General features: G+C 39.2%; 1 protein-coding gene across 4 annotated transcripts in view; it reads left to right on the top strand.

Annotated features, from left to right (window-relative positions):
* Window positions 1-27,704, top strand: part of ABCC4 (ATP binding cassette subfamily C member 4 (PEL blood group)) — a 149,264-nt gene that overhangs the window by 68,573 nt on the left and 52,987 nt on the right. For all 4 annotated transcript variants that reach the window (XM_084506830.1, XM_084506832.1, XM_084506833.1 and 1 more), the window contains one exon: window positions 12,306-12,385. In XM_084506830.1, the coding sequence (XP_084362956.1) occupies window positions 12,306-12,385 (80 nt within the window). The remainder of the gene's footprint in view (window positions 1-12,305; window positions 12,386-27,704) is intronic.

The following is a 27,704-nucleotide window of genomic DNA, read 5'->3' as shown; positions in this document are numbered from 1 at the left end:
TAAAATTGAAATCAATATATGCCAAGCTCTTGTAATATCCAAACATCTCAGGTTTGGCAAATTCTGGGACTGTTACTACCAGCTAGTCTTTTGTCAGTGCTGTCTTGCAGCTCCTCCCCGGGGCCAGATGGAGAGAAGGCTCCTGATCTCACAGCCCCGGTGTATTTTGAGAGCAGACTCCAGGAGGTGCAGAAATGAGCGTGGCGTCATTTCAGCATTAGCCCTCTTTCCCTGCAAAGCTTTTACTATTTCTGCACCTGGTAGCTGGAGCTGTTGGCACATTCCTATGTTTCTTCCACCCTCCACCATCGTTTTGCCTGCTTATCTTTCTTGCTTACATCTTTGTAACTTCCTGCTCCCTGTGCAGCAAAGTTCATCCACAAGCTGCCTTTCCTTCATCTTCAAATCATCTCTCAAGATATACCAGTATCATCCTAACCGCATTTATCTGCAAACTGACACGAGTTAAACATCTGGGTGGAGAAACTCATTAATTCCCTGACCCCTTTGTTTTCCCTCATTTAAAAAAAATAAAAAATAAACGAGAAGGCACACATCTTGTCTTGCAACTTTATGTTCCAGCTTACTGCTGCATCTTCCCTTTGCTCTTTGTTCCTTTTACAGCCGATTGTGTTGGTTTCCCTTCACTGACACAAGAAACTCTTGAGGGAAGGGCACGCCGCTGGCTATGTGATTGTCCAGCATGCATCCTAGTGGCTTTGCCTCCCACTTCAGATATATTAGGCCTTCTTTGGGAGTTTCTGTCATGCAAATAACAAATGATAGCATTCTCAGGAGCCCATTGTTACAGCCTGCACTCTCCTATTTTTGCCTGTTTATTTATTTAGGCGTTCAGACTGCTGGACAGCTGTAAATCAGAGCTTCACATTGAAGTCTATCTTTGAATTGAACAAAGACAAAATAGACTGTAAATTTTAGTCACTTTTGCTTGAATGATTGCTCAGAGAAGCCATTTTTTTCCCTCCTTGATGTGTGTGAAATTCTTTTCTCTGTTTACAAAAAAGTGAAGAAATGTTGCTGTTAGCATAATTCGGTTTCCCATTCTAAGTTTGTTTCTTATTCTTTAAAAGGCATAAAAACCAGAATTTTATAGGGTCATACCGGATTTTTCCTTAATTTTGAGCAATGTAAACGTCGGCATATGTTTTTAAGTAATTTAACCTACGTCCTTAGGTAAAAAGCAGCATATGTTTCTCAAGTAATTTAATCTACTTCCTTTAGGTAAAAAATCTCCAGCATTCAGCTGTCAGGGATTCTAGGGGGATGAACTTAAGCTATACTTTTATACGAACATTAAAAGTTCTTCAGGTTTGATTTATACACCAGTGGTGGTTTAGTGCAGTCATCACTTGCAGCTACTTGCTCCTCATATGGTTTTCTTTTTTTGTTTTTCAGGTGAAGCTTTTTAATAGTTGCCCAGTAGAGGGGGTACAGTAAAGTCAGATGCAACTTTTCACAGTGCTTAGCATTTAATTATTAAAATTTCTTTCTTTTAATGTAATGAATCTAATAGGCAGTAGAGAAGAGGTCATATTTTACCTTTTTCTTATTTGAATGTATATTATACCCCGCATTTCCACTTCAGTGTTGTTAATTATAGTTTGGGCTGTAAAGAAGTTTACATTATAGTGATTTTTTTCTCCCCTGGAAGCTGATGGCCCAAAGAAATGCATTGTCAGACTCTATCTAGATTCCTTTGGACAGCACTTCTTGCTCGAAGAAAACGCTTGGGAAGTGGTTGTTGCCTTCAGCTGTTCTGAGACAAAAGATTTTTTTTGCTTGTTTCTCAGGCGAGATTTGCAAGGGGAATTTGATGCCAATCACAAAACTGAAGGAGGAGGTGAAGTCATCCCTCCTTATACCCTACAGCCCAGTCCTCAGGAAAGGATCCATGCCCCAAATTAGGGGAACAAAAAAAAAAAAAGGATTTGAATCCAGGTGAAGTCCCTCCCATGCTGATTGCCGTAGCCTTCAGGCAAACACTCATTTGCCTTCTTCCGCTGCCATACTTGCTCGCTGATTCATCCAAGGGGAGAACAGCTTCGACAGGCATGACCGAAGGAGGCCTGCTGCAGAACTGCCTGCAGAGGAGCAATTACGTGCTCACCAGAGAGGTGGGTGACCCACATTCTGTGGTCGGTGAGAATGATGCCTCCACTGCTCGTGGAAGTGGCCTGACCCAGGGCTTTGGCCGTAGGATGACAAGTCTCCCAGTATCTTTTTCCTCTGAGGTTTTGTCAATGATACCGAGTCTCATTGTTCCCAAATTTTCTGTGATTTTTGCTCTAAGATGTGGCTTAAATTGTCCTAAATTGAAGCAAAATTTTTGAGTTTGTGAGGGAGATGTTCCTTTTTTTTTTTTTTTTTTTTTTTTTTTTTAATAACACAGAGAATTTTAAAAGCAAAATGCTTTGATTTTTGCATAACAAACAAATACACAGAGTTCTAATTTTCTGGTAGTTCTACCAGCATTTCTCTTGGGTTCAGTAGTAATGAATTTCCATGGGAGACGGGAAAAAGAAAACAAAACCAAAAACATTACCTGGTTTCATCTGTTGTTATTTCTGGCTAGCCAAACCTGGAGGTTTGCAGTGGCTCTTTGAGTAAAAAAAAAAAAAAAAAAAAGGTATTTCCAGACTCATTAAATGTGTACATATGGAATGAACTTTGGAGAGAGTCGTTCCTGGCTAAACAATTCACATTTTCCAGGAGAGGAGAGAAAGAAAAAGAAAGCGATGCTAAAGAAAAGAGAATGATCGAACCAAAGTAGCACGCCAAGCAGAAGATGAGCGTTTTCAAAGTCAGATGAGGACATAAAATGCCTCTGCTCTTTGAGCTGCCCAAAGACTTTATCCTCCAAAATGGATGGGCTAGATAGAGGCCAGAAGTCCTGGCTCAGTTTTCCCAACATTAGTCTGTATGGAATTCCCTTCCGTGGCTTCAGAAAAGGCAGAAAACAGGGTACATGGGAGTTGTTTTCTTCAGTATGTGGGAGAGCTTCTGATTACATCTGATTGGTAAAATACAGGATAATACTTGTTTTCGGGATGGTCGGTCACTCTATCAGCCACACTGAAGATTTCAGGAAGGAAAAACTTTCTATTCAGTGACGTTCTACTTGGTTATTGTTGTGTTAGACTGAAGTGTTGATTTACCCCATCTAACTTTGATGCCTAAGAAAGAGGGGGGAAGGATGGTAAGAAAATCAGCAAATATGAGCAGATTTGCAGGAGTTTTGTGATTTTTTTTGCCTGATACCTTTCTGAAATACAGTATATATAGCCTATTCTGATACCATCTCTATAGGGTTCCTTGATATCACAGGAAAACCACGTTCTGTTGGAAAACCTTACCAGAAAGGTGGCTTGTTCTTCCTTTTTTTTTTTTCATTTTAATCCTTGTATTGATGCATATTGATGTATAACCCCCCCAGACCTGAAAGTAGCTCTAAAGTACCTCTTCTCCTGTCATGTAAAAATTGAAACAACAAATTGAAATATCAGAGCTATCAGTCCATCCTGACTTCTGATGTGTTTAGCTCAACTCATCGGGCGCCTTAAAACAAAAGCAGCAAAGCAGCAACTGGGATGTATTTCAATCCCAGCTGGGTTTATAGCAGAAAGGAGAACTGGACAACACAAATGCTCTTTCACAGGTGGATGTGTTTGTGGTTTAATAGTTCCGTAAAGAGTTCAATCATAACCTGGCCTGTAAAAAGTCTACATAGGCCTATATTTCATATATATACTCTTCCAGGTTTCTATTATGTTATGCTTTGTCACATGGTGATAAATTTGCATCTGAAGTAGAAAAAGTTGGTGTAAATCAATAGGAAATTCAGTAGATAGGGTGCTACTTACCCACTGGTCTTGAAAAAGATGTTCAGCATTTTCAAGGAGTTACTTTTTTTTTTTTTTTTTTTTCCTTCAGGAGGGAAAGGGGGAAAGTGTCAACTTCTGTTGTAGCCCCTCTTCTGTATAAATACTTATTTTATTAACTCGGTCTTGGGCCTTATTTTGTTAATTTCTGCTGTATAGTACAGTATCAAGTTGTGTTTTCACGTATTTTGACAGGACATTGCAGTTGGTGGCTTGGTTTTAGTTTTATATTTTTTTCAGCATCCTCAAATGTAGATTTTATTCATTAAACTCAGGAGAACAGCGAATGTGTAAAGAAAAAAAAAAAAAAAAGGCAGAAAATGTCCAGAATTTAACTCGTGGAATTGTTAGAACTTTGTTCCAGCAATCTTCATTGCAGATTACATATGAAAAAAATTAGAATTACTCTGGGGGGGAAGGCAGGGAGGCAATGTGTGCCACATCAGGTGCCCGCTTTCATTGTCATTCTAATTACGAAGTGGCGATGTGGCTTTGTACTTGGGTTATAGGATAAAGCAGTGTTATATAGCCAGAAGATTGTTACTTTAAATGATTCCAATACTTTCTTTCACAGTAATGTGAAAAATAAAAAGCTGTGAATGCCAGTTACTGTCATAGGAGCTGATATTACACTGATCAATATTTCTTAAATTGCTAAAGGATATATTATCCCAGATCTATCTTGCTTTTGTAAAATAAATTGTTTTGTTACTGAATAGGGTGTAGCACTTAAGCTAAAAACGTACCGTGAATTCTGTTACGAATGCTGAAATGAGAGCTAACATGGTTAGTTGGTAATGACATACAATATGAAAGGCAAATGCAGTGCAGAAAGTATTTTGAGACTTTGCATGAAATCAATTTAAGAAAGAAGGAAGGTTACAATTTTTTTCATAGAGATTTTTTTCTTTGTGTGCTTCTGTTTTTAATGAAGAATTTACATACGCTTTCTGCATTGTATCTTAAATGGAGAGAGAGACTTTCGCTGGTGGTAACCGATGTTAAAACACATGCTTTTCCGACATCGGGAAAGACAAAACCAACAAATTAACTGTGCCGCATCATTTAGAGAAGGGATAAGTGGGACTTGGATGGAGCACTGATGTTTTTTGATTTTCTACAAGCAGGGTAATTCTACTTGGTAGCTCATTGGAGTCCTGAGTGATTCTGGTGGACTGGAAAGCTCAAGAAACAACTGTGTAGTTGGGATCAGTGTATGTTTTCTAGTAATGTAGACATCTCCATTATCAGTTAAAATAGAAATTTGTTTGCAAAGAAGCCTGTTTTCCTTTCTTACCATCATCAGTAGTTACCCTTTTTTATTTAAAACTTACACTCAAAAATAAGAACAATCACAGCATTCATATTTTCTTCTCATTTATTAAGCTGTTTTCATGTTTGACAGCATTTGTGTAAAAAGTCCTTTTCAAGTAGTAAATTAATTTGGATAGAAAGCATCCCACCTGAATTTATTATGTGCTGGCAGTTTAGATAAATGGATATTATGATCTCAGCATATTTTGGCCCAGCACCACTGTGCCTATTTGCAAATGTCTAAGAAAGTGATAATATTCCTGTCAGAGTCAGGCTGCTGAAGGAAAAAAAAAAAATGGGGTAGCATTTCTTATTTATATTTATAGGATGCCTGTGGGGAAGACAGTAATGCTGTATATGGCAGTTTATGTGGACATGTGCTGCTAAACATACATTAAAAAAAGATAACAGACCTATTGACGTTTCTTTGTAGAAATATGGAAAAAAAGCCGGAGCAGATCTGTAATTGACAGCTATGCAGGAGATGCATTTCCAGTTTTCTTTCTGAAGAAATATTTCACAAACTTACGATTCCTTTCAAAGTCAGTAATCCATCTTTAATTACTTTGTTGATTTCATAGTTGTATTTTACAAGGTTGATGTAATGTCTGCTTCCTGCCAACATTTGATATGGACAATCCACTTTTGTCACTGCTTTGATGGAATGGAAGGCTCCTTGTAGTTACAGTACTTTTTTCCCCCCCATTTTTTCTTTTCCTTGTGTGTGTATGAATTGAGCATGGGTGAAGACTTATCAGTCACCGAATGCCATAGCTTAACAGCAAGATAGGCGGGGAGCTGTCGATTTATGCTCCTGACAGAATGGGAAACGTTCAATGTAGCTAAACTGGTGCATGTTTAAACAGCCTGCGCAGTCATTTCTTTTATTCCCACCTTTGAGCGTTGTTTTATTACCATACATGCATGTCTGAGGATTATTTTACTGCCATGTGTCTGTTTTAAAATACTTTGGTTTTATAGTCTGTAATTTGGGCTGTTAAAGTAGATTATTTCTCTCTTTAGGGGAAGTTAACGCCTTTACCTGTAGCTCATCTTGTCAAAAAGGTAGGGATGGTCTGTTGTAATGCACCTTCGCAGGATGGAGAATGATGACAGCACCGTAAGGTGGTCGCCCTGCTCTGCATCCGTTTCCAGCACCACTCCGGAGCCTGCTGTCAGCAGAGCACGGTGCACGGGGGCTTTCTCCTCCTTGCTGATTAAAGTAGGTAGCTGTGAAGTGCAGTCCCTCCAAATTAAAGTTGCCTTAAACCAGGAGAGCGTTTCTTTGGCACAACTGATTTGGAGCAAGTGTGCAATCACAGTTAGAGTCGCAGTGCACATTATTTGTGCAGATATGACTAAGTACCTTATTGAATCCATTCCTAGCAGTGCAAGCTGCCTTCAGACAGGTTTCTGCTCCTTTGCAGTGGGGAGCAGGAGATAATGGTGTTTAATTCGTCACTTTTTCTTCACGGGGACTGGGCAGTGGGGAAGCATCCCTGTCTTCACTGTTACACTAGATGAAGAGATTTTAAATACTTTTTTTCCCGGGGAAATGCTGTGTACTTGTAGCAAGAAGATTGGTATTTAGAGCAGTTGCTATGGAGTTGTCTAGATTACTACGCAAAGCAGTATTTATTAATAAAATGTGTAGCGAACTAAAGTGTGATACATTTAAAATTGCCTGGATTGGGGATTAGCCTGAGATCTGAGGGGGGAAAACATTCGAAATGTGTGCACCCGTGCACGCACACACACAAGTGGCAAAACCTTTCCATCCCTAGAAGGTCCTGCTCTTTAAACCTTTTTCTTTTCCAAAGAGATGAATCAGTGGACTAGAGAGGTAACAAAGTATTTCTGCAATGTATGGGGAAGAAAGTGGGTAGAAAGGCTTTGCAAGGTATATAAAATCAATCTGTCCGCTTTATTCTGTTACATAGAAGAATTTCAGTGAATGCAGCGGCCAACAAAGAATACTGGAAATGCCAAATACATTTAGAAATAATGTACAGCAGCTCTTAGGGTCCTTGATGCTTGGAATTTAGGTTGCACAATAGCGAATGCTATTGGTGGCATTTGGCTTTTCCTGTGGAGGATCCTAGTTTCTGGCTTAAAAAAAAATCCTCCTCTTTTCTGGTGTTTACATCACAAGTGTTGGTTCAGTTTGGATTATATTTCTTTCATCGTGAAGTATGTATAAACATTTTAAGTAGGTGTGGTACACTGTCAAGTGTTTTCATTATTTGGATGATAGGTTTGAACATCGATTCCAAAGTATCAGTAGGCACCTGCAGCAGCAAAGTGGGTATATCGCACCTGAACACATTCTGATTCATGCAATTAAAGCAGTTTAGAGAGTTAGTAAGAAAAGAGTATCACTTACTGAGGTTAGATGTCTTTTTCATGGAGAACAAAAGAGTTTTGATTCTTTCACTTCAAGTTTAGCCTAACTATTGTGTAGTGGAGGAGGTTTAATGAATCATTGTTTAACTTTGATACTGCCAAGTATTTGACCATTAAATAGTCTCAAATGTGTACATAGCACTTTGGTGACAGACTCTTATTTAACTGAGATTAATTGGCATTGAATAGTTATTTAATTACTTTGGAAGAAATCTAACAACAGTGTGTGTTCTGATTAAGTTACTCGATGTAAAAACAAACAGGGAATTGTTGAGTAGAGCACGTTCCCTTCTGCAGCTCGCTACTGACACAGCACACTAAGTGGAGGCTTGAGAATGGTTAAAGCAGCAGATCATATCTGCAAATCTGGATGCTGTTGTAACATCAGCATTATCAGCTCTTGATTTTTATTTTTTTGTAGCTGTTTAATGAAATTTCAATCACCTTACAACTTTTAGACTTAGTATTTCTTTTGTCCTTTTAAAGCTCAGACTGAAACTCTCTGGGATAAGTAAAGGGGGCAAGCATTCAGTGAGCTGGAAGATTTTTGTGAATTGAAAATACCATCTTAGGTTTAAGAAATACCGGCTCTTGGCATGTGTCGCTCACTTAAGGAAAGCTCACTTCAGGATTTATTTACATTTTTTTTTTTTAAGTATTAAGTATTGTGTGAAGGTGATGTTGATAGTCTGTGGATTTGGGAGAACAGGATGTTAGAATCTTTGGAGAGATTTATTTATTTATTTATTTATTTACTTATTTATTTATTAACATGAGTTGTGCAGATTCTGTCCTTGAATAGCAGGTGCAACAGTTTCTTTGGTCTGAAGAACCATCTCCAGAAAGTTAGGTTTGCAAATACTGGTAGAAACTGTGGTCATAATTGCAAGCATTTTGAGACCTGACTCAAAGTGACTCCTGTAACTTTGCTGTCTGGAAGATTTTCTCTTGCATGGTTAATAATGCATAAACATGCCACTGATGTGCTGTGCTTCCAGTAAATGGGACCAGTTGTTTCTTCATACCTTGCAAAACAGACCTTATTTACTTGTAGACATCCTTGTAAATGTAGCAATTGCTCTCAATGCAACACCATGATGGCTGTGGGGTATTTTGTGGGTATTTCCAAAGTACAGCACTTCTTAGATCTGTATTGCGCTCTCTGCTCTCATGTGTTGGAACTCGCTTACTTAAGTGGGTTACCATTAGCTTTCTTCTGTGTAGAACATGCTGAATAAAATGCCAATTCAGTTACATCCTTATTAGCAGGATCTGAAATAAATCTCCAGTCCTGTGTCTTCCCTTATACACTCAGATGGGTAATATTATTGAAAACCAGCATCAACAAAAATAGAAATACATGGCTTTCTTTTTATTGCAATTATCACCGGAATAACAGCAGCATCATGAGAGGGAGAGGCAAACCTCTTAGCAAGAAACAAGGTGTTTGCTTAGACGTAATGATTTCAAGGGCTGTTTTCTGTAAATACTATGTGCAAGCACTAAATAGACTGTAGACAACTTTTTTCTTTTTTTTTTCCAATAACTTGAAAATTCTAAAGCAATAAAATTCAGCTGTCAGAGGTTCACCTCAGTATTTATCTGGGAACCAGCTGATTCATGTTCCCCGTGTTTAAACCATTTTAATTGTATGAGGTGGATTGTAAAAGGTTCCACTATTTTCAAGTTTTGTCTTCTGTACACCATTTCTTCTGCTCACTCATATTTTAGTCCATGTCATTTTACAGAATTACTGTATTTACATTTTAAAGAGGATTAGGCAGATTAAAAGATGTTTTCATGTTTTATTGATAACGTCAGAGTAATTTCCACTTTCCTAGTGGTGGTAGCTTGTAGCTCTGTCAAAACACAGTCTGTGGAGGCACTGAATGGAATTGTTGAGTGTAACCTTGCTTAAAGGCGATGGCCAAAAATACAGTTTTGGCAATTAATTAGCAACTTTATGACTCATGGGATCTTGAGTTAGTGGATACATGGAGGAAAGAGTAAGACCAGAGGAGTACTGAGACTGAGCTTTTGTCACTGTATTCCTCAAACTGCTTCACCAGAAGAGGTAGATGAATTACCACAACCACCCCTTGTGTGCAGAATGAATGCCAACATTAGGCACTTCTCATTTATATCTGTCTTGGCTCTGATCAACCAAAAGTGCCAAGACAGATATGTAGCCTAAAATTCATTGTTGCAAAAATTAAACTTATTCAGGAAATGGTTGAGGATGGTCGCAGCTTCCAAACAACTGCCAAAACCCGAACCCAAACTCAACACCTGCAAAATCCCTCCTTGAGCAACTTTAACTGGTGATTGATCAGGAGAGATCTCAGATGGGGGGAAAAATGGGAACTGAACTCCAGGATGCTGCTGGAAGTGAAAGTACAAAAGAGTTAAATCGCTTCTGACAGTGAGCACTTTGTAAGGGTTTCTCTCCTCTAGCCCCTAAGGCCTTGTCCTCGCTGTCCAAAGGGAGTGTAAGCACTTTTCTAGGAAGGGGTTAGGATGTGCTGTTCCTCAGGAGGGACTGTGGGGGTGAGGAAGATGGTGCTCGCTTCCCCAGGGCACTGGTAGTGACCCAAGCTGTGCCCTGGCTGCAGGGCAACCCCAGCGACATGGCGGCCCCGGCCTAAGCAATATGGCAGCCATGGCCCACTGCCATGTCAGACAGCCTTCGCAGACCAGCTTCTTATATTGGGCTGCCACTGCTCTGCAGTCGTGGCAAATAAAACTTCTTTGGGGTTAAAAGATGAAGGAAGATTTTAAGACTGAATTAAGTGAAGATTTCCAGGCTGTGGGACAGAGCCTTTCCTCCTGTGTGCAGTTTGTCCTTGGTGCCTCTCATGGCATTTCACCAAAGGGCTGGGCACTGCTAACCTCCCCTTTCTCTGCCCTTTGTAATGTAAAATGAGGTTGTTCAGGAGACAGGAGGTTAAAATGGGGATAGAAAGCTGATATCCTGAGCCCAACTACGCTGCCACGTTGTTTCCCTCATCTGCCCTCCAAGACAGGCTGCTAAGGGAAACCCTTCCTGAAGGAAGCATTTCACCTCTTTGGATGATACATCTTTTTGCCAATGAAGTCTAGTTTCTTTGGAAAATAGCCTGGAATGTGATATTTCGAGATGTTAAGAATTCTTAGCTCAAGCATGTGTGCATGGTGTGCCTACTCTTCCACGGGCAATCTCCAAGTAAGGAAGTCACAGGAAAAGGACGCTTGAAAAAAAAATTTCCTTGGTGTTCCTTCTGATATATCTATCCCTTCATAACATAAATGAAATCAGTAGAAACTGATGAAAGTTTTTGCTAAACCTCGTGCTGCTGTATACCCTTCCTCTCTGTGTGCAATGGCTGTAAATGGGGTGAATCCTCCTGCTGTCTGCTGAAGGAACTGCCTTGGTAAGAGCAGAACAAGCTGTTCGCCACCAGCATCTTTCTTCGGAGTCATGTCCCAGGCCTGAGGAGAGGATTGTGTTGGATATTGGTTGGTGTGGAACAAAAACTCCTTTAAAAAATATATATATATATATCAGTGTTATGCAACAAAATCTGTAATTCCAAGACAGCTATGAGCACAAAAATAGAGTGACGGTTGCTACAGAAGTTACTTCAGTAGCTTCAGTGTAGGCTCTTATCTCTGAATTACGTCTCCAACGTACTGCATAGAAACTTTAAAAAAACTACTTTCAGTCTAATGAGCTCCTTTGAAAAAAGAAAAAAAAAGTCTTTTGTTGCCAGTGAAGTGAATGTGTTTGTACCAGTTAGAAGTAATAATTGAATCAAGATATATGCAGATAAAAATGCAATGCGAGTGCATGTACAGGCATTGCACACCTTATAAAAGGACAGATTCCCATCCTTAGCTTAGTTTCTTTCCTGGTGAGTCGAGGCATCAATAGAGAAAGATACTAATCCACTTATGGGTGGCAGTGTTGTGACTTTAATTATTAAAGAATTATTGCTCTGATTTTTTTCACTCAAGTAGAACTTGGGAAAATAGAGGAGTGTAAATGCTTCAGTGATAGCAGATTAAAAATTGTTTTATTAGTTTTAATGAAGATCAGTATTGTCAAGGTTTTGAATAAGTATAAATATAAGGCTGCGTGGAAACAAATCTATCTCAAATTTTATTTCAGAAATGCCTGTGATTTGAATTCACATAATGGTGAAGGGATGAGAACAGAAATACTAAAAAGGATCATTTAGATCAACTATGATCTATCTAAGACATACATGCATGAGTGAGTTTCAGTCAAGGGCAGGAACAGATTGTGACTGATGTTACTTGATGAAACTTGTATTACGGTGCCTGTACTGCAAACCTCTTTACCTGCACACATTGAACACAGAAAGCTTTTGTGTTTTGCCTGTTAAATTATATTGAACTATTACCATAAACTGCTAGAAAAAAAAATAAAATCAACTTTCAAGTAATATTTTGTATTTGAGTGAAAGGCATTTGTTAAAAAGTATTCTTCTTCAAATACATTGCACTGGTTGTAAAAGATCTCCTTCCATAATGTTTTCAAAAGGTGTCTTTTTATCTTTAGATTCCAGCTGTTTCCTTTTAGCTGTTACTAAACTGGTAAAACATGGTGTGTTTAAGATATTTTGATCTTTCAAGGAATTGTATTTACTTTTTTTTTTCCTTTTTTTTTCTCCAACTCTATTTCTGTAGGAAGAATCTTAAATCGTTTCTCAAAAGATATTGGCCATCTGGATGACTTGCTTCCATTGACGTTTTTGGACTTTGTGCAGGTAATTCAGTTGCTTCTGCACTGCATGCTGAATTTAGATTCCTGTAAGCTTTGGTGAAAATCAGCTATTTGTCACAGATGTAGTTTAGTTTAAGGAAAGTGCTTGTTTGTGAAAGAAAGGTGCGGTTGAAATTTAATGTGTCAGTAAAAAGCTAACATGAGTAATAACTGGCAGGTAGGAGTGGCTATACACAGCTTGCTATTATGTCAAGATTTCAGTTCATAGTAGCTACATGCTTGGTAAATTGCTCCTGATTTGCCTCCAAGCAATCTGGCAAGCTTATTGCTGTTATAAGAAATATGTCCATAGTAAAGAAACAATCAACTCACATGAAAAGATAGCACAGATTAACCTAATTATGTGTCTACTTCCACAAAGAATCAAATGCTTACCACACCATTTTGGATTAAAATAGGTGTGGCTATTTACAAAGAAAAGATTAGTAGTAATAGTGTGAATATAATAGCCTTAATAGGAACAAGTGAAATAAGTTGCTGCAGACAAAAAAGATGGACAAAGCACTGAGATTTCAATGATGATGAAAGGATAAAGGATTATATATGACACCAAGGTAGTTTTACTGTTGCAGTAACTATTAATCCTCCTTATAAAATTCTGCAGAAAGCTGCAAGGAAAAAAAAAAGAAAAGATCATAATGTATCAAAGTAACATGAATCACAGAATACACAGAATCATAGAGGCTAGAGAAAGAAATGACAGTGGATCATCTGGATCCACATAGTCGATCAGACCTGTAATGCTCCTGTCAGAAATGTTTCTTAAGGTGTTAATGCTAACTTTACTTCATCTGTTAGAGATAACTTAATCAGGATTTCAACCTTGTTTTTGATGTTTTCAAACTGAAACCAAAGACATTTTAGGTTTCTTAAAAGCAGCTTAATGACATTGCTAATGCTGAACTCTAGACAGGGGGGAGGAGAAGGTTCCAAAGAGTTAGTAAAAAGACACTTCTTAAGATAAACTCTTTTTCTTAGTTTAGTAAAGCTCTTAAAATTGAAGTATATGTTTCTCAAAGCTTTACAAGTGCCACATACCACTTGGGGGAAGAAAGGAAGGTATTTTACCTACCAATTGCAGCAAGTGCTGTGTGGTTTTTTTTTGTTGTTGTTGGTGGTGGTGGTGTTTGTTTTTGTTTGTTTGTTTGTTTTTCTTGCTGCTGTTTCCCCCTCTCCCCCCCCCCCCCCTTTTTTGTTTGTGAGTTACGGAGTTGCTTATTGCAAATATTAAGACTTGGAATTTTAAGTCCCTGATAAATTATTTCCTGAAAGTAAAATATAAACATCTTTTTATAGTATACTACTCATTTTTTACTGTTTACAGAGATTCCAAATTTTCTTCAGTCTTATTAACTGTCCTTTATTAGACAGAATACTTTATTTCAGCTCTCTTTGGACAATACATAAATGTCTTTCTATTTGTCTGGAAGTTCAGGCTGTTGTGCAATCCTTATCCTCTCCTCTTTACATAGGGGTTATATCCACAAAGTCAAAACCATTTCTTCTGCGTAAAGGTCCTTTTCTATTAGACTAAGCAATGCAGAGGGGTTTGTGTTTACACAAGTTTGTCGTCTTTATAGAAGACTGGATAATGTACATTCTACATACCAGTCTTGGCCAGAGCATCCTCTGGGTCCTGAAATCTTGAAATAAAATGATTAACCCTTTTTCCTTCGTTCTGTGCATTTATAATAATGTAATAACACGAGAGTTGTGTTGCAGCCCACTTGCATGGTGTTTTTATTGCAAGAAACTGAGTGGGTGTTTTGCATGCCCTGTCATGTGGTTTAAAGGCATGCGGGGTTGTCTGAGGATGCAAAATTTGCTGGGAAAATGTTAGAGAACTCTGTGTAAGCAGAGGGAGACAAAATTGGTGTGGTCTTGTCCATACTTCCTTTTGGGAGCAGACCCTGAAGCAAATTGTCTTGAGAACTACACAGTGGTTTTTGTTGTTGTTTTCTGAGAGGACCAGCTGCTTTGCTCCAGGAGCAAGCTGGGGAAGGACGTAACCTGTGTGCGTGGTACACGAGCAGAGGACCACATCTACGACTGAATTGGAAAGCCTAGCAATTTGACCAGTGAACACATAGTCCAGGCAGTACATGATTACCAAAACTTTACTGATCTGGGATAGAAGAGTGAAGGCTGTTACTGTGAATGCGATTGTTTTCTTCTTTCAAGCTCATCCTGTAAACTGCATCTCCCCTCATGCTGATTACTTCAGGCATTTCTGTTAACTACGCTATTTAAAAAAATGTCAAAAATTATGTAAAAAAAAAAAATATATATATATATATATATTGTTAAAATACAAAAGTTTGTGTTTTAAGTGATAAGTTTTCTTTTTTAAAAGAAGATGTTATATGTCCAGTATGCTCCAATAGTGCTCTGTACCCTTTGGCATCAGGGAGAAAACTTAGGAACTTGCTGCTGTTTAATAATAGGCTGCTATCCATAAGACAAAAACACTTCCTTTTTGGCAGGTTTTTGAAAACTTCTAATTCTTGATCAGCCGGCTTGCTGATTAGTTGATGCCTTTTGAAATTCGATAGCAAAGATGTAACATTTATTTCTGAAGAAGCACAGATCTCTACAAAGGATAACTGTTATCAATTATGATAGAGATCTTTTGTCGGTTGTTTTGTTTGCAGGTGTCTTCTATAAGACCTCCTATAATCCCTTCAGGAAGAAATATTTTCTCCGTTCTAAAAACAGTATTAGCTAAATATAAAAGCTCTGATCCCGGCCATTGTCATTGATTCTCTGAGAGACATTTCCCAACATTCATTGTTTAAATGGTTGTCAGGAGGAATCAAGTGAAACTTCATAAACAATGCAGTAACTGGTTCATCTTACTTTGTGTGTAGAAGCTTTTCTTGAGCGGATTTGCATTGAAGAAGTGCTCCTTTTTCTGAGTTATTGCTGAGACCATTGTGAAGCATTCCAGCCTTTTACTATATTAGCGAGTGTGTGTGTGCATCATTTCTGCACAAATAAACACAGCGTGATTGGGCACTCGAAAACTACAATGTGAGCCCATTTCAATACCTATAAATTAATAATTAAAATCTATTAGTTTGGAGAATTTCATAATTACATTGAGCACAGATTTTAAGGCAATGCTAAAAACTGATAATGTTCTTTTTGAGTCCCTAATAAGATTTATACACTGCACTACAGTCATAATGAGCATGATTAGTCTAGACAGCTATACTGGATGAAAATTAATTCCTTAAAGTAAAAGAATCAAATTTTTACATTTTCCAAAGGACCAATGAAGAAGAAACAATCACTTATGTTCAAGACAGTGGATGGATACTGTACGCTTAGCCATTAAAGCAAAACTAGAAGGTCGGTGTCAAGCTTAAAAATGCATCATAGGTCTTGTGTGTTTTTCTGAAAACCTGGTTGGACTTTGTGGAACTGCTGCTTCACAGTAGCTCCCAAACGAGCAACTCTCACTCTGTCTAGAGTTTCCTTCCATCCTTTCTTCCTTAGGTTTTAAGTGCACTAAAATACAGCATACCTGTCTTTGGAGAGGCTGAGGGAAAGAGATCCTTCCTAGGAGGAGGCAGTCACTTTTTCATCTTAACTTAGGAATTTAACAGCTTATGAGAAATGTCATGTTAGTGCAGTTGACTATCTATTTGTAGAAATTACTGCATCTGTAAGATTTATAAGTCAAAAAGAAGTCTCTTTTATGAGAACATGTTTATGGCTATATTTAACTATGTGGCTGTTGAACAGAGCTCAGTGGGTAGCAGCTGAAAAAGAAACAGAAAAGAAACCAAACGTAAGTTATACACTTCAACTGAGATACCTTAAATTGTAAATTTACAGCCCAGTTCAGAGCTCATTAAATTAAAAAAGAAACAGTCCTCAGTCCTGCAAATGGTCTAAATGAGCCTGTCTTATCTTCTAGAAGCTCTTCTGTGTGAAAAATAAAACGCGATGTTGTGTTCTCTACAATGCTTGCTGTTTTACTAAATACAACACTAAATATGTTTGCAAAATCAGATTTTAATTAAGGTTTTGAAGGTTGCTTCTCAGATAATCAAAGAGCTGAATTAACTTGTTTGGCAGTGGTGGTGTATTTTTGCTGGTGAGCTTGCATATTTTTAATCCCTTGCTTTAGTGCTGTTAACCTCCTTAGCCTCACTTCTCCTTTTTCCTATTCCAAGTTACCTTTTTTGACATATCTTAAATCTCTTCAGGTATGAGTCTACTTGTATAAATGCCATTATAGTGCTTTAAAACCTTCTAAGAGGATTTAAACAACTACTTCATTTAGATCTGTATGCTATATTTATATTTTTATTAGCTTAATCAGAGGGCAGGCCTAACAACAGCTTAAAAGTGCTACCCAAATATAAGTAATGGCAGAAATGGTTTATTTGGTTGATAGGAACTTGAGCATCCTATAAATAAGTTCAAAGGGCCCTAAGGAAGTCAGGTGCCATTTCAGATGACTGGGAAATTGTTACTTAATTTTCTTAGGCTCCTCTGAAAATACCAGCTGATGTCCCGAGTGTTTTAACCAGCTGTTGTTCCTCCTCCTGCCTTCAGCCCTGTTGATGCAGACTTCACCGATAGGTGTGGGGCTTGTAGTTTGAAATATCGTGGTTACAATGCACAGCCACATCTAACTCAGCGCAGCACTGATAAAACACACTCTGCTAGCTCGAGAGAATATCCATCAAGGAACAGAATAAAAGCATTTCATGAGAAAGTATTAGGAATGAGGAATCCAATCCATTCAGTAGTGTTTTATACACATTAGCCTGGATATTCCTAAGTGGCTGGTAATGTGGGTGCTACATATGTGAGGGCTCATCACAGGCTTGTTTTCAGTACCTGACTCCCACTTTGATTTGAGGTAGATTTGTAGAGGCTTAACGTCTTTGAAATGGGGTCTCAGGGTGATGGAGGATGAGCACACAGAGTGATGTGCTGTTAGTTGGAAATTGTATCTATAAACTGACAGGATATATATAGGATGCTGAAGTGTATTCCAGTGCTGGAGTGTATTCTTCTTTTCTGTTAATTATATTATAAGTTTTAAAGGGTGGCTTTTTTTTCCCTGTACCTTCTTGTCCTTTTAATTCTTCATTGATCTCATTACCTTTTAAGAGAGTTGATCCTCTGCTTTAGTTTCTAGTGAATTTAAGTAACTCCATGCAATGGCCCCTTCACTTTGATTTCTTCCCCTGTGTTGGACTGAGGGGGGGAAAATCATGATTTGTTTTGTTTCTGGAGAACACTGTGAACATGTGAACTATCTGCAGCTGCCCTTGGAAAAGGGCAGTGATTTATTGAGGAAAACTGAATTGCAAAACCTTTTTCCTCCCCAAAATCAACAGCTTGACTGCGTTTAAATAACTGACTTTTCATATCCTTTCATCACACACAAAGACCTAATCCTGAGACTACTTGAGCCACCAATGTAGGCTGTGGCTGAGACCACCACTGAATGTGCCATTCCCTTCTCACCACACACAAAACACATTGACTGCAGCTTTATGAAGTGAAAATGCTGAAGAAAAGGAAAATGTGAAGGAGGTGTCCACAGTCATTTCTTTTTAAAATAAAATAAAATAAAAGGAGGAGGAAAAAAAAAAAAAAAAGAAAGAAAGCTGCTGCATCTGGATATTAGGAACAAAAAGTGCCTCAGACTGGAATAATAGCTTGGGTCACTTGGTTTCATATGTGCAAAAGGGTGGAACTGCCGTTGCTTGTTTCAGTACCGCTGACCCCTGCATTTTATTGTGTGAAGATGTCAGGGAAAGTGTGTAGAAGGAATTCCAGTATCTTTTAGTTTAACAATGACTTTGTTATTTTGTGATTCCTATGAGGGGTAGGGATTTTTTTTGTTGTTGTTGTGTTTTTTTTCAGTTTACTGAAGTTTGTACGTATGTACGTATGTGCAAGATGGTTTCAAGAGATCCTTGTGTTTGTAATAGTTCTTTGTGTGTGTTTGTATGTGAAATATAATCATAAAATACATCATGATAACACAACCAGTGGTGAGATCTGCATTAAACGTCAGCAAGTTCTTTATAGCCTGCTATGCAAACCCATATCTTGGAGACGCAATTTGGTTACCCTTCTGGTGAGTCCTGATAGTTGTGTATGATGGTTATATCCGAAAACTCTGCAGTTATGCTGAGATTTAAATGATAAAAGCATAGTTTAAAAAAATAAAAAAGTTTCTTACTGGCACCTGACTACTGAAATCTCACTGAACTTTCCCTGTCGAACTAAAATTCTAGCTGTACATTCCCAAGATGCACATTACAGCATCTGCTAGTACATAATGAAAAGCCAATTAAAACTGAAAGAAAAATAGGGCTTTTTATTATTATTATTATTATTGGTTGCTTTTGAACTCTAATTTGAGAGAAGATTGAAATGATCCTTGTAAAAATAATAATTTCTAGCGTAGTCACTTGATACTTGTATGTACTTTCAATTTTGCCTTTTTTATCTGTTGAATTCAAAAGGGATTACTTTAGAAACAAACAAACAAAAAAACCCCTGTCTATTCTGCCCACCCTGTCATCGTCCATCCCTCCCCCCTCCCCAAAAAGAAGAGGGGTGGGAGAGGCTTGGGTTGCACTTGTGCCTCCAGGACCAACCTGCAGGAGCCATGAGTTTAGCATAGACACTTGTCTAAATAATGCAGTTCTTCACTGACCTTTTGCTCCTCTGTCATTGAATGCCTCGATTGTTAAATCCCAGTAGCCAATTAGTCTTCTTGATGGCGACCAGCAGTGGAGATAATCTATGCCAAAGCTATGGCTGGTCTTTGCTCTGGACCTGTCATCATCTACCTTTGAACTGAAGGATGTCTTGCATCATATGAGCTGCCTACGTCCTCACGTCGTTCATATGTGGATCAGATAAGGCACATAGAGTCCAGAGTCACTGCTGAGAGATAAATTACCATTTACATGGACCTCAATGTTTATGAGGAAGGCTAAAGATCTCTTTTCACAAAATCATCTGTAATCCATCCCAATCCTTTTCTTCACCCCATTTTTTTTTCCTGTTTACATGAGTGCACAGAATTTTTCATAAAAATCGACGTGTATCTCGTTTTCCACATATTAGTATCAAGCCAGCAGATATCACTGCAGTAACAAAACAAATCACTGTGGGAACATAATGTAACTTTTAAAGTATTTTAGGGTTTATATTTATGTAGTATTGGCTGTACTAATAAAATTGGAAGGTGTAACCCCATATTTAACATAAGAGGATAAAATAATAGTGAAAAATGTGATTTCACTACGTTTGTCATCTTGCTTCCTTGTGTGTCCTTTAGTGCTATTCTCTTTTTCTTGTTCATCTTCTGTCTTTTATTTTTATTTTTTATACTTAATTTGAATGGCAGATACAGATATTACTTCTGTTACTGGGGTATTGCTTTCTTTTTTTTCAATGACATGTGGAATAGTGACATTCTCAATATAGGACTTTTCAGAAAAATAAAGCCAGCTTTCGCTTAGTGGAAATCTGTATTCTTTGTCTAGAGCACACAAGTCCTGTAAGATGCAGTCTTCCTCTTAATATACCTAAGATTTTCTGCAGGTTGTGGCTTAGTGATAGAAAGTCAAAAATGTCGGTTTTCTTACAGTATTTTGGTATGTCTGACTGAAATTAATACATACAAAATGTTGATCAGGTTTAAATCATCTCTTCTCCATTTGACTTCTCTTTGTTCTTTATAGGGTTGCTCTCAGTTACACTTTCAGCTCCTAGAAAGCCGTAGAGTCCTATGGAAGTCCACTGACGTGGCCCAGCTCTGTGTAATCTGGAATTTTCTCCCCTTTTGGTTAAGGTGGAATTCGTAAGAATTTCAGAGAGAGGTTCAGTTTGGCTGAGGCTCTTTGTATGTGTCGGAAGGTATTTTTTTGGTTGCTTTTCTTACTGTGAAAGACAGTGAAGAAGTGCTCTGATATAAATGAACTTAATCTTTTTGGTTCAACTTTTCCTTTTGGTGTCCGAGAGGGGATTTTTATTATTATTTATATATGTTTACCTGACTTTTTAAGCATTATTGTACCCTTTTCATATCCTTAGCTCAAACTGATTGTTATTTTTTAAAGACTTTAGAAGATCATTAACATTCCCAACACTTCACAGTAGCTCGAAATCTTTTAATTCTGCTGTCAGTCATAGAGTGTAACAATCCTGTTCCAAATGGTGATAAGTACAAATCTTCTAGATTGCCTTAAACTACTGATATGCTACAGATAGGACGCGTGTGCTTACAAACAAAGTAGGATTTCACTGTTTGGCAAAAGGACCGGAGATTTTACTGTTGATTCAAGAGGGAAGGGGAAACTTCGAGGTAATTGGAATTACTAAGCCATATAACTGGTGCGTGTGTTAAATCAGGATGCATAGTGATGCCCAAAACAAACATGTGGGACAAAGAATTATCTTCAGCAAAAAAAGGCTGCATCTCATAAAAACATGCTGCCAGGGTTGTGTGTACATGGCATGCAGCATGTAGGAACTGTTTTTGTGTTTTTCATGAGATCTGACGCTGATACTGTGGCTGGCTGGGGAGCTCTACATCTGATGTAAAAATTCCCAATGAGTTCCTTCTTCAAAAGGCAGTGGCTGCAGAGTGGGCAGTTTCATACAGCAGAAGAAGAGAATTCACTGGGGAACTGAATGTCAAATGTCCTTGGGAAGCTTACAGCCCTTTGTCTTATGTTTACATTACAGGCTTTGTATCACTTACAATTTTTGATTAATTTGGATTGCAGTCTTGAAATCATAAAATTCTGTGTGTGGGGATAAGCTCTTTCAAGGGGTAGCTGATGGCTGTTCCCAAACAGTTGAAGAATAGGGTGCTGAGTGCATTTTCTTCCACAGTCATGTCCCATTTTCTTTTCTTTTTCTCTTTTTTTTTTTTTTTTTTTCACACTGGGTTTTGAAATCAGTCTAATGTTTAAACAAGCAGAGCTGCTATTATAAAAGTCGCTCCTTTCATGCTAAAAGAAAGGGTTTAAATCTTCCCTTCCAAAACTGAGAATGTGCTGGCTTTGGCATCTGATCAAATGGTCCATTCTTCAGTTCAGCATAACATGAGGGGGAAAAAAAAAAATCAGTTACTGATAGAAGTCTGAATTTGAGGGTCAGACCTGGTATCAGCTGTTTGCTCTGGTATGTATGTGTGGATGCTTTGCCATAAATAAACTCGTAAAAGGTCTTTTTACTTGCAGCCGTAGAGAATGGCTGAACTGGATGAAACCTGTGGTGGTGTGCAGGTGAGTTACAGTGTGGGTGCTGGACGTGTCAGGCCACTGTTGGGCATCCCAGCACCAAGGGACTGCAAAACAGTATATAATTCTTCAGAATTATGAATCAAGAGTTTATTCTGAATAGGAAAAGTTATGTTTTGTAGCACTACTGGAGCTGCAAAGCTCTGGGAAATTGGGGGGGGACAAAAATAGGCTAAAAAGCATTTTTTGCATCTCTTCTAGGAAGGGGAGTAACCAGTGAAGAACAGGAGGTAGTATGTTTTAAATAGCAAGAACAAACAGTAAAATGCTTAAAAGCTTGTAACTGATGTCAGGCTGAAGGACTGCATTACTGAAGAACTGGCATCCTTTCTAACAGGAGAGCCCGCAGTTCAGATGTAACAGAAAGCTTTTAAAATGGCTGAGACTGAATTGAACTCACTTCTGGCCCAACACTTAGACTTGGCTGAGCAGAAAAGGCCACAAAGTTGAAAATGAGGTATTCTTAGGGAGGGCGGGGGGCTGCTCTGGCATCGAGGACAAGAGGCCTGGGGCGGAAAAGTCCATACAGCTTCAAGCTGGAGTTGCAAAACTGCAACATACGGAGCAGCTGCATTTGTGGTAAGCAGAAATTTGCCAGACATTGGGAAGAACTGGGGAAAAATACGCACAGTAGAGACAAACAGGTTACACTAATGCCATCATGACAATAATGTCATCAGACAATAATGGCTCAGAAGAATCCCTTGCAGGGGCGGTGAGTAATATTTTAGCAAGTAAGTGAATGGACTGTCACATAAGTACATACAGCAAGTAAAGCTGATGGCCTGTCTTGATCAGTGTTCATTCCCCAGCAGTGGCAACGGGAGATGCTGCTTGGGGAGAGCCCTGGGAGCCTGACTGCTTTCTGTGGTCCCTTCCCTTCTTAGTACCTCAGCATCCAGCGTGTTGTACTGGAGGTGTCAAACTGTCCTTTTTGTATCTGCTTCTTTGCAGCGTTTTGTATGGCTGTGAGATCTGCCTCCTATAATCTGTTATCCTGAAAGTGGTGAAGTAGTTATTGAATTTTGATTTTATTCTCTGTAATATATATATATATATATATATAAATATATATATAATTTATATATATATATATTTTTATATACACCACTGAAGGAAAACCCCCTTTTAGAAGAGTTGAAAGTAGATTAAGGCCAAGGACAAATATTGGTCGATCAGTCTTTGCTGATAAAGTACTGAACATATGAGTAAGAATGAAATAGGAAATGCACCATGTGTAGTAGTTTCTTAATTTCTTAATTTCTTTTAAAAATGCCACCCATTTGGCAGCAGGGACTGGCCGAGGAGCTATAAAAGCGCACTGGGAACCTTGGAGCAACTGGAGCAGCCAACGAAGTGACCACGCATGCTGGTATTCCTGGGGGAGCATGGGGTGTGTGAGACCCCTTGTTCACATATAGATCACAAAATCCCTAGGCTGATAGGGTGGCAAGGGATGTTTTCCGCTACCTGAGAAGAAGAGAAGCTCTGGGAGGGTTGGCTGGTGCCAGGCATTTTTCTGTATCGTTTCGGGCAGGTTGTGGCATGAGCTGTTGAGAAAACAAAGCGTGTGTGTACGCGTGTTGTACACTCTTCTGGTTACTGCTGTTTCCTCAAACGACCATGTGAAGTTGTGCTTGGCATCTCAGCTGTCCCGCAGGAGGATGTATTTTTTGTGGTACAAAGGGCACTATCGTTTATGGGAGTCGTTTTTGTGCCTGAGGATTTTTTTTTTCCCTTTGGGAGAGGAACAGTGTAAGTATAGCCAAGGGAGTGTGGACGTTGAAGGAAGAAAAAAACAAACCTAGCTGAAGAGCAAAATGCATTAACTTGTTGTTAGTAAGGGGAGAGAAATCATTTTTGTAGGGAAATCCAAGTAACGCTATGACTAACTCCCCACTAACTTCAAGAAGAGGATCTCTCTCCTGTAGATCCTCTTGGCAAAGCTGTGCCTTGCTTGCCCAAATCACTGAGAAGACTTTGTGCTGAAATGCTTAGCGGGCACAAAGTGCAATGGTAGCAAAGCATTTGAGAAAATCAACTTAGAGGTCCTAATGGGGACTTTTTAGTGCTCATAAATAGAGAAATAGGTTGTGCACAGACATCTGCAAGCTCTGCCCTTTTTCCTGAACAGGTCAGTATTGGAGACGATGAACGGGAACATACGAGATGTGTAAATAGGGGCTGTGGCTTTGGCTCTGCTAAAAGCCTGTGTTTTCATGGAGAATTTCTATTAGCTGGAACTAAGTTATTGCCATGGCCAAAGGACCCTGACAACGAACTTCACACACGGGTGAAGATAATTTATTTTTAAAAGGAAAATAACCTCTATATGATGTAGGAATTTCATGCAAAGTTTTAAAGGATGGATATTTTGAGTGTCACCAAGTCCAGAGCTTGGTTGTGCATGTGTTTTCTAAAACATTGGTACTTGGAAGACTCAGACAATGTACGGATTTTGGGAGCTGGGGCTGAGACCTGCGTGAGATCTCAGCACAAGGTGCCAGAAAGCCTATTTTAACATTTATTATGGGGTGAAAGATTAGTGATGACAGGATGCTGTTTAAATACAACAGGATGGTGGCAGTGCCAGTGTATTAAAGAAAAGACCCTTTTTGCTATAAGGTCACTTGTTGAACTTGTTAAAGAACGCTTGGACACAGTCCAACATGATCTCAAACAAATATTAAGGCTTCTCACTTAAACGCATGCCAAGTCAAATGAATAAGCATATTGGTGGCACAAAAAAACATCTGCCCTGAGGAGCTGAGTGTATGCTTGTTCACTTGGAAAAACAACGATCCAGAAAGGCTAGCTCACAGAGACGAGAATAAATGGAAGGTACTAGCATGAAGGACGTGAGCGCTCGTTTCAAACACATTTCCATGGTGAATCTGACAGACGTGTTCGGGCCATTTGCAGTGACATGGATTTAGCCACATAACCTCGTGGGCTTGTTCTTACTGACAGCAAGGTTCTGAGGAGGAGAGAGCATCGTGTACAAGATAACGTGAGCTTGCTGGTTTTGAAGCTTGTGGAGCTGGCAGTATTTAGCTCTTAAGTTTGTTTTTTTTCTTCTTTCAATCACTTTATCTGAAATTAAAATGTTAATTTCTTTCCAAGCTGTGCCTTTTTCCCCACTTCCAGTGCTTTGGTTGTCTTGTCTTGTCTTTCTATTCCCAGATCTTCTTGTGGGTGTGCATTTTCCTAAGGTTAAAGTAATGCTGACTGAGGGCTGTCATTCCTGTCAAGGATTCATGTCACTGGCCCGTGTCTGGGATGGCTTTCAAGTGTTGGAGTTACACGCAGCATTTTTCCTCCTCTACTCATAAGTCTCGCTTTTTCTAGACAAATCTCTTGCTGATGGTTTGATGCAAGCAATAATGTAAACAACCATATTTCTACCTCTTTTAATCAGTTTGGAAAGAAAAAAATGTAGATTTTATTCAAAAGATAGTTTAAAGACAAGACAAGACTACACAATCAGTCACTTTATCTGAGCAAAACAAAGTAGGGCTGTTTATGTCCGAGGATTATTGTACAGAGGTGATGGGTTTCTGTGTGGATGTTTTCTGTTTGAGCAATAAAGAAGGAAAAAAAATGTACAAATCTACAGTGTGGTTGGATATGCTGTGCTGGATGCAGCTGGGCCGAGCTCTGATCTGCTCATTACGATGTCTCCTCGCCCCTCTGGTGTGCCAGCACAGCCAACCATGCATGTAGTCGGGCTGTAACAGAGCTGCACGGTCGCTTCAAACAGTCTTTTTTTGAAAAAACACATCCCCAAACAAACTAAAACAAACAAAAAAAAGTGTTCAAGGAAAAAGGAAAATGTCAGAAGTGGATCAGGGATTGATTGTGCGTGCAGTTATCTGGCAGAGCCAATGAGGAAATAATTTTAGCCAGGGGAAGGGGAGGAGGAAGGGGATGCCAAGCGTGTACGGACAGAGTGGGGTTTTGTAGTTTCTTGACCTGGCTTTGTTTCAGACAGCAGAGCCTGGCTGTGAGTGCCCTACCTTCATGCAGTTAAGGCTGCTAACTCGAAATCCTGATCATGAACAGTTGCTGTTATTAAATTAGTGGGGCTTCCTGGCAGTGTCCATGGGCTGATGAATCTTTGGAAGCGCATTTTGGGGTCCGGGGAAGAGGAGCTGGGGGGAGGCGTGTTTTGACTTCCACTTAAATATTGATAAAAACCAGTGCTGGGTCACTGCGGTTGTTGGGTGGGAATTGACAGCACGTTCAGTCATCAAAATTAAATGTCTACGTTTTATGCTGTCGGTGCTTGGGCTGCAGTTAGTTCAGTATTTCTCTAGAGCCCACTGTTGGGTCACTAGGTGTCTACTTCATGTTTCACTCTTATCACTTTGTAAACTTTTAGCTCTGAAGCTCACGTGTGGACTCCTCCATTCAGGTTTCTGAGTCTCAAACCCCACCTCTTGGGCTCCACGTGTGTTTTTCAAAGTCAAGCACGATACATCGAGCTCGGGGCATCACTGGTGTGGAGTGGCAGTGATCTGTGGATGGAGGATGGACACTCTTCTGAGACATCTTGAACTCTCCAAATTTCACCTCTGCGTTTCAGTCTGTTGACTTTAATGAATGGCTCCAAATGGTTTACAATTTCTCGTAAGATTTCTGCCATTAGCTAAATGGTGTAGTTTATGCAACAAAGGGAAAGGCTGATAGCTTGCGATTTGCAAGTCTCGTGTTTTTCCAGATTTTTACGGTTCTTTTCATAACCTGGAGTGAAATGCTTGTTCTGTTGAGTGGTTGGGGTACAGAAATACCTTGTTCTTCCTACAGCAAAACCCTTTCGAGACAGAAAGTCCAGAATATCACTGACAGTGTCTGTAAGAGTTACAGATCTGTAGATGACCAGAAGATGAAGGGAAGGCACGTGTTGCACACATGGATGTGCTGATCAGAGCGTTCACTTCCCCAGAGGTTTCTAGGAGACTAAGCTTGCTCTGCTGGAGGACTGCGGTAAGACAGGAGCTTTCTTGAGGAAAAATAAGCTACAGTGAGTGGTGTGGCTGACCAAAGTGTGAGGAAAGCCTCAAGGCGATGACCCCGACAGAAACAGCACGGGTTTTTCTGTATTCTCAGGATAAAGTATGTGATCTAAGGACTGGTCCATGAGTGTGACGTTCTTCTTTCTCCAGGGAAACTGAAGCAAATTTGAATGTGGACACGTTTGGAAGCAAATTAATTAGATTTTCCCTTTTTTTTTTTTTTTTTCCCATTAAAAAAGATTTTTAAATGCTGAAATTAAGAAGCTTGATAGAAGATGCTGGTTTTATAAGCCATATTTCTTGGATGCAGGGAAATTTCCTATTGTGCTTAGCCTTTTGATTCCCAACCCTAAGCTGCTTCTGCTCGACAAGGTGTAGACACACTGAGCGTTTCTGGCTGTGCAGACTGGCTGCCTCGGTCACTGCTCGTCTCCAGAGAAGAAAGTGGTCCAGCTGCTCATGTTATCATTGTCAACCTCCTGATTTTTTGGGGTGGTCCTGCTAGCACGCGGCGATCCTGCTGGAAGCGCGGCCGAAGAGGTTGGTTGTCTGTTGTGAAACGCAGGAACTGGAACCTTTGCCTTACCTCACACGGTAGCTGCGTGATTACAGCCTGCAAATAGTTGTGTCTGGCTTTCAGACGACTTCATTAAGAGTTAATTTATATGCAAGTTTGGTTTTCCAAAAAACAACACACATGACTGATCCACCCTATCATAAATTTTTATAATGATAAGGTGGTGCAGGCTCATCTAAAATTCCTTCCAAAGGCGGTGTCAGATTTTTATTTTAGTCATCCTAACCATCTTTTCCTTCCCTGTGTTTTCGTCCTAGCAAGGCTTTGTTTACTTGAGCTGGATCCTAATAGTCTTACTCCCACCTCTACCGGCTCTTCGCAACATATTGTAGATTATTATCACTAAAACTTCAGTTTAGCGCCTTTTTTTAAAGAAATGTTTTGTTTTCCTTGTAATTCTTTTCCTTGAAGCAG

Source organism: Aythya ferina, assembly GCF_964211825.1.
Source record: "Aythya ferina genome assembly, chromosome: 1".
In the NCBI taxonomy this organism is placed as follows: Eukaryota; Metazoa; Chordata; class Aves; order Anseriformes; family Anatidae; genus Aythya; species Aythya ferina.
Note: the sequence above shows the minus strand (reverse complement) of the source record. Positions and strands in the feature narration are given on the sequence as shown.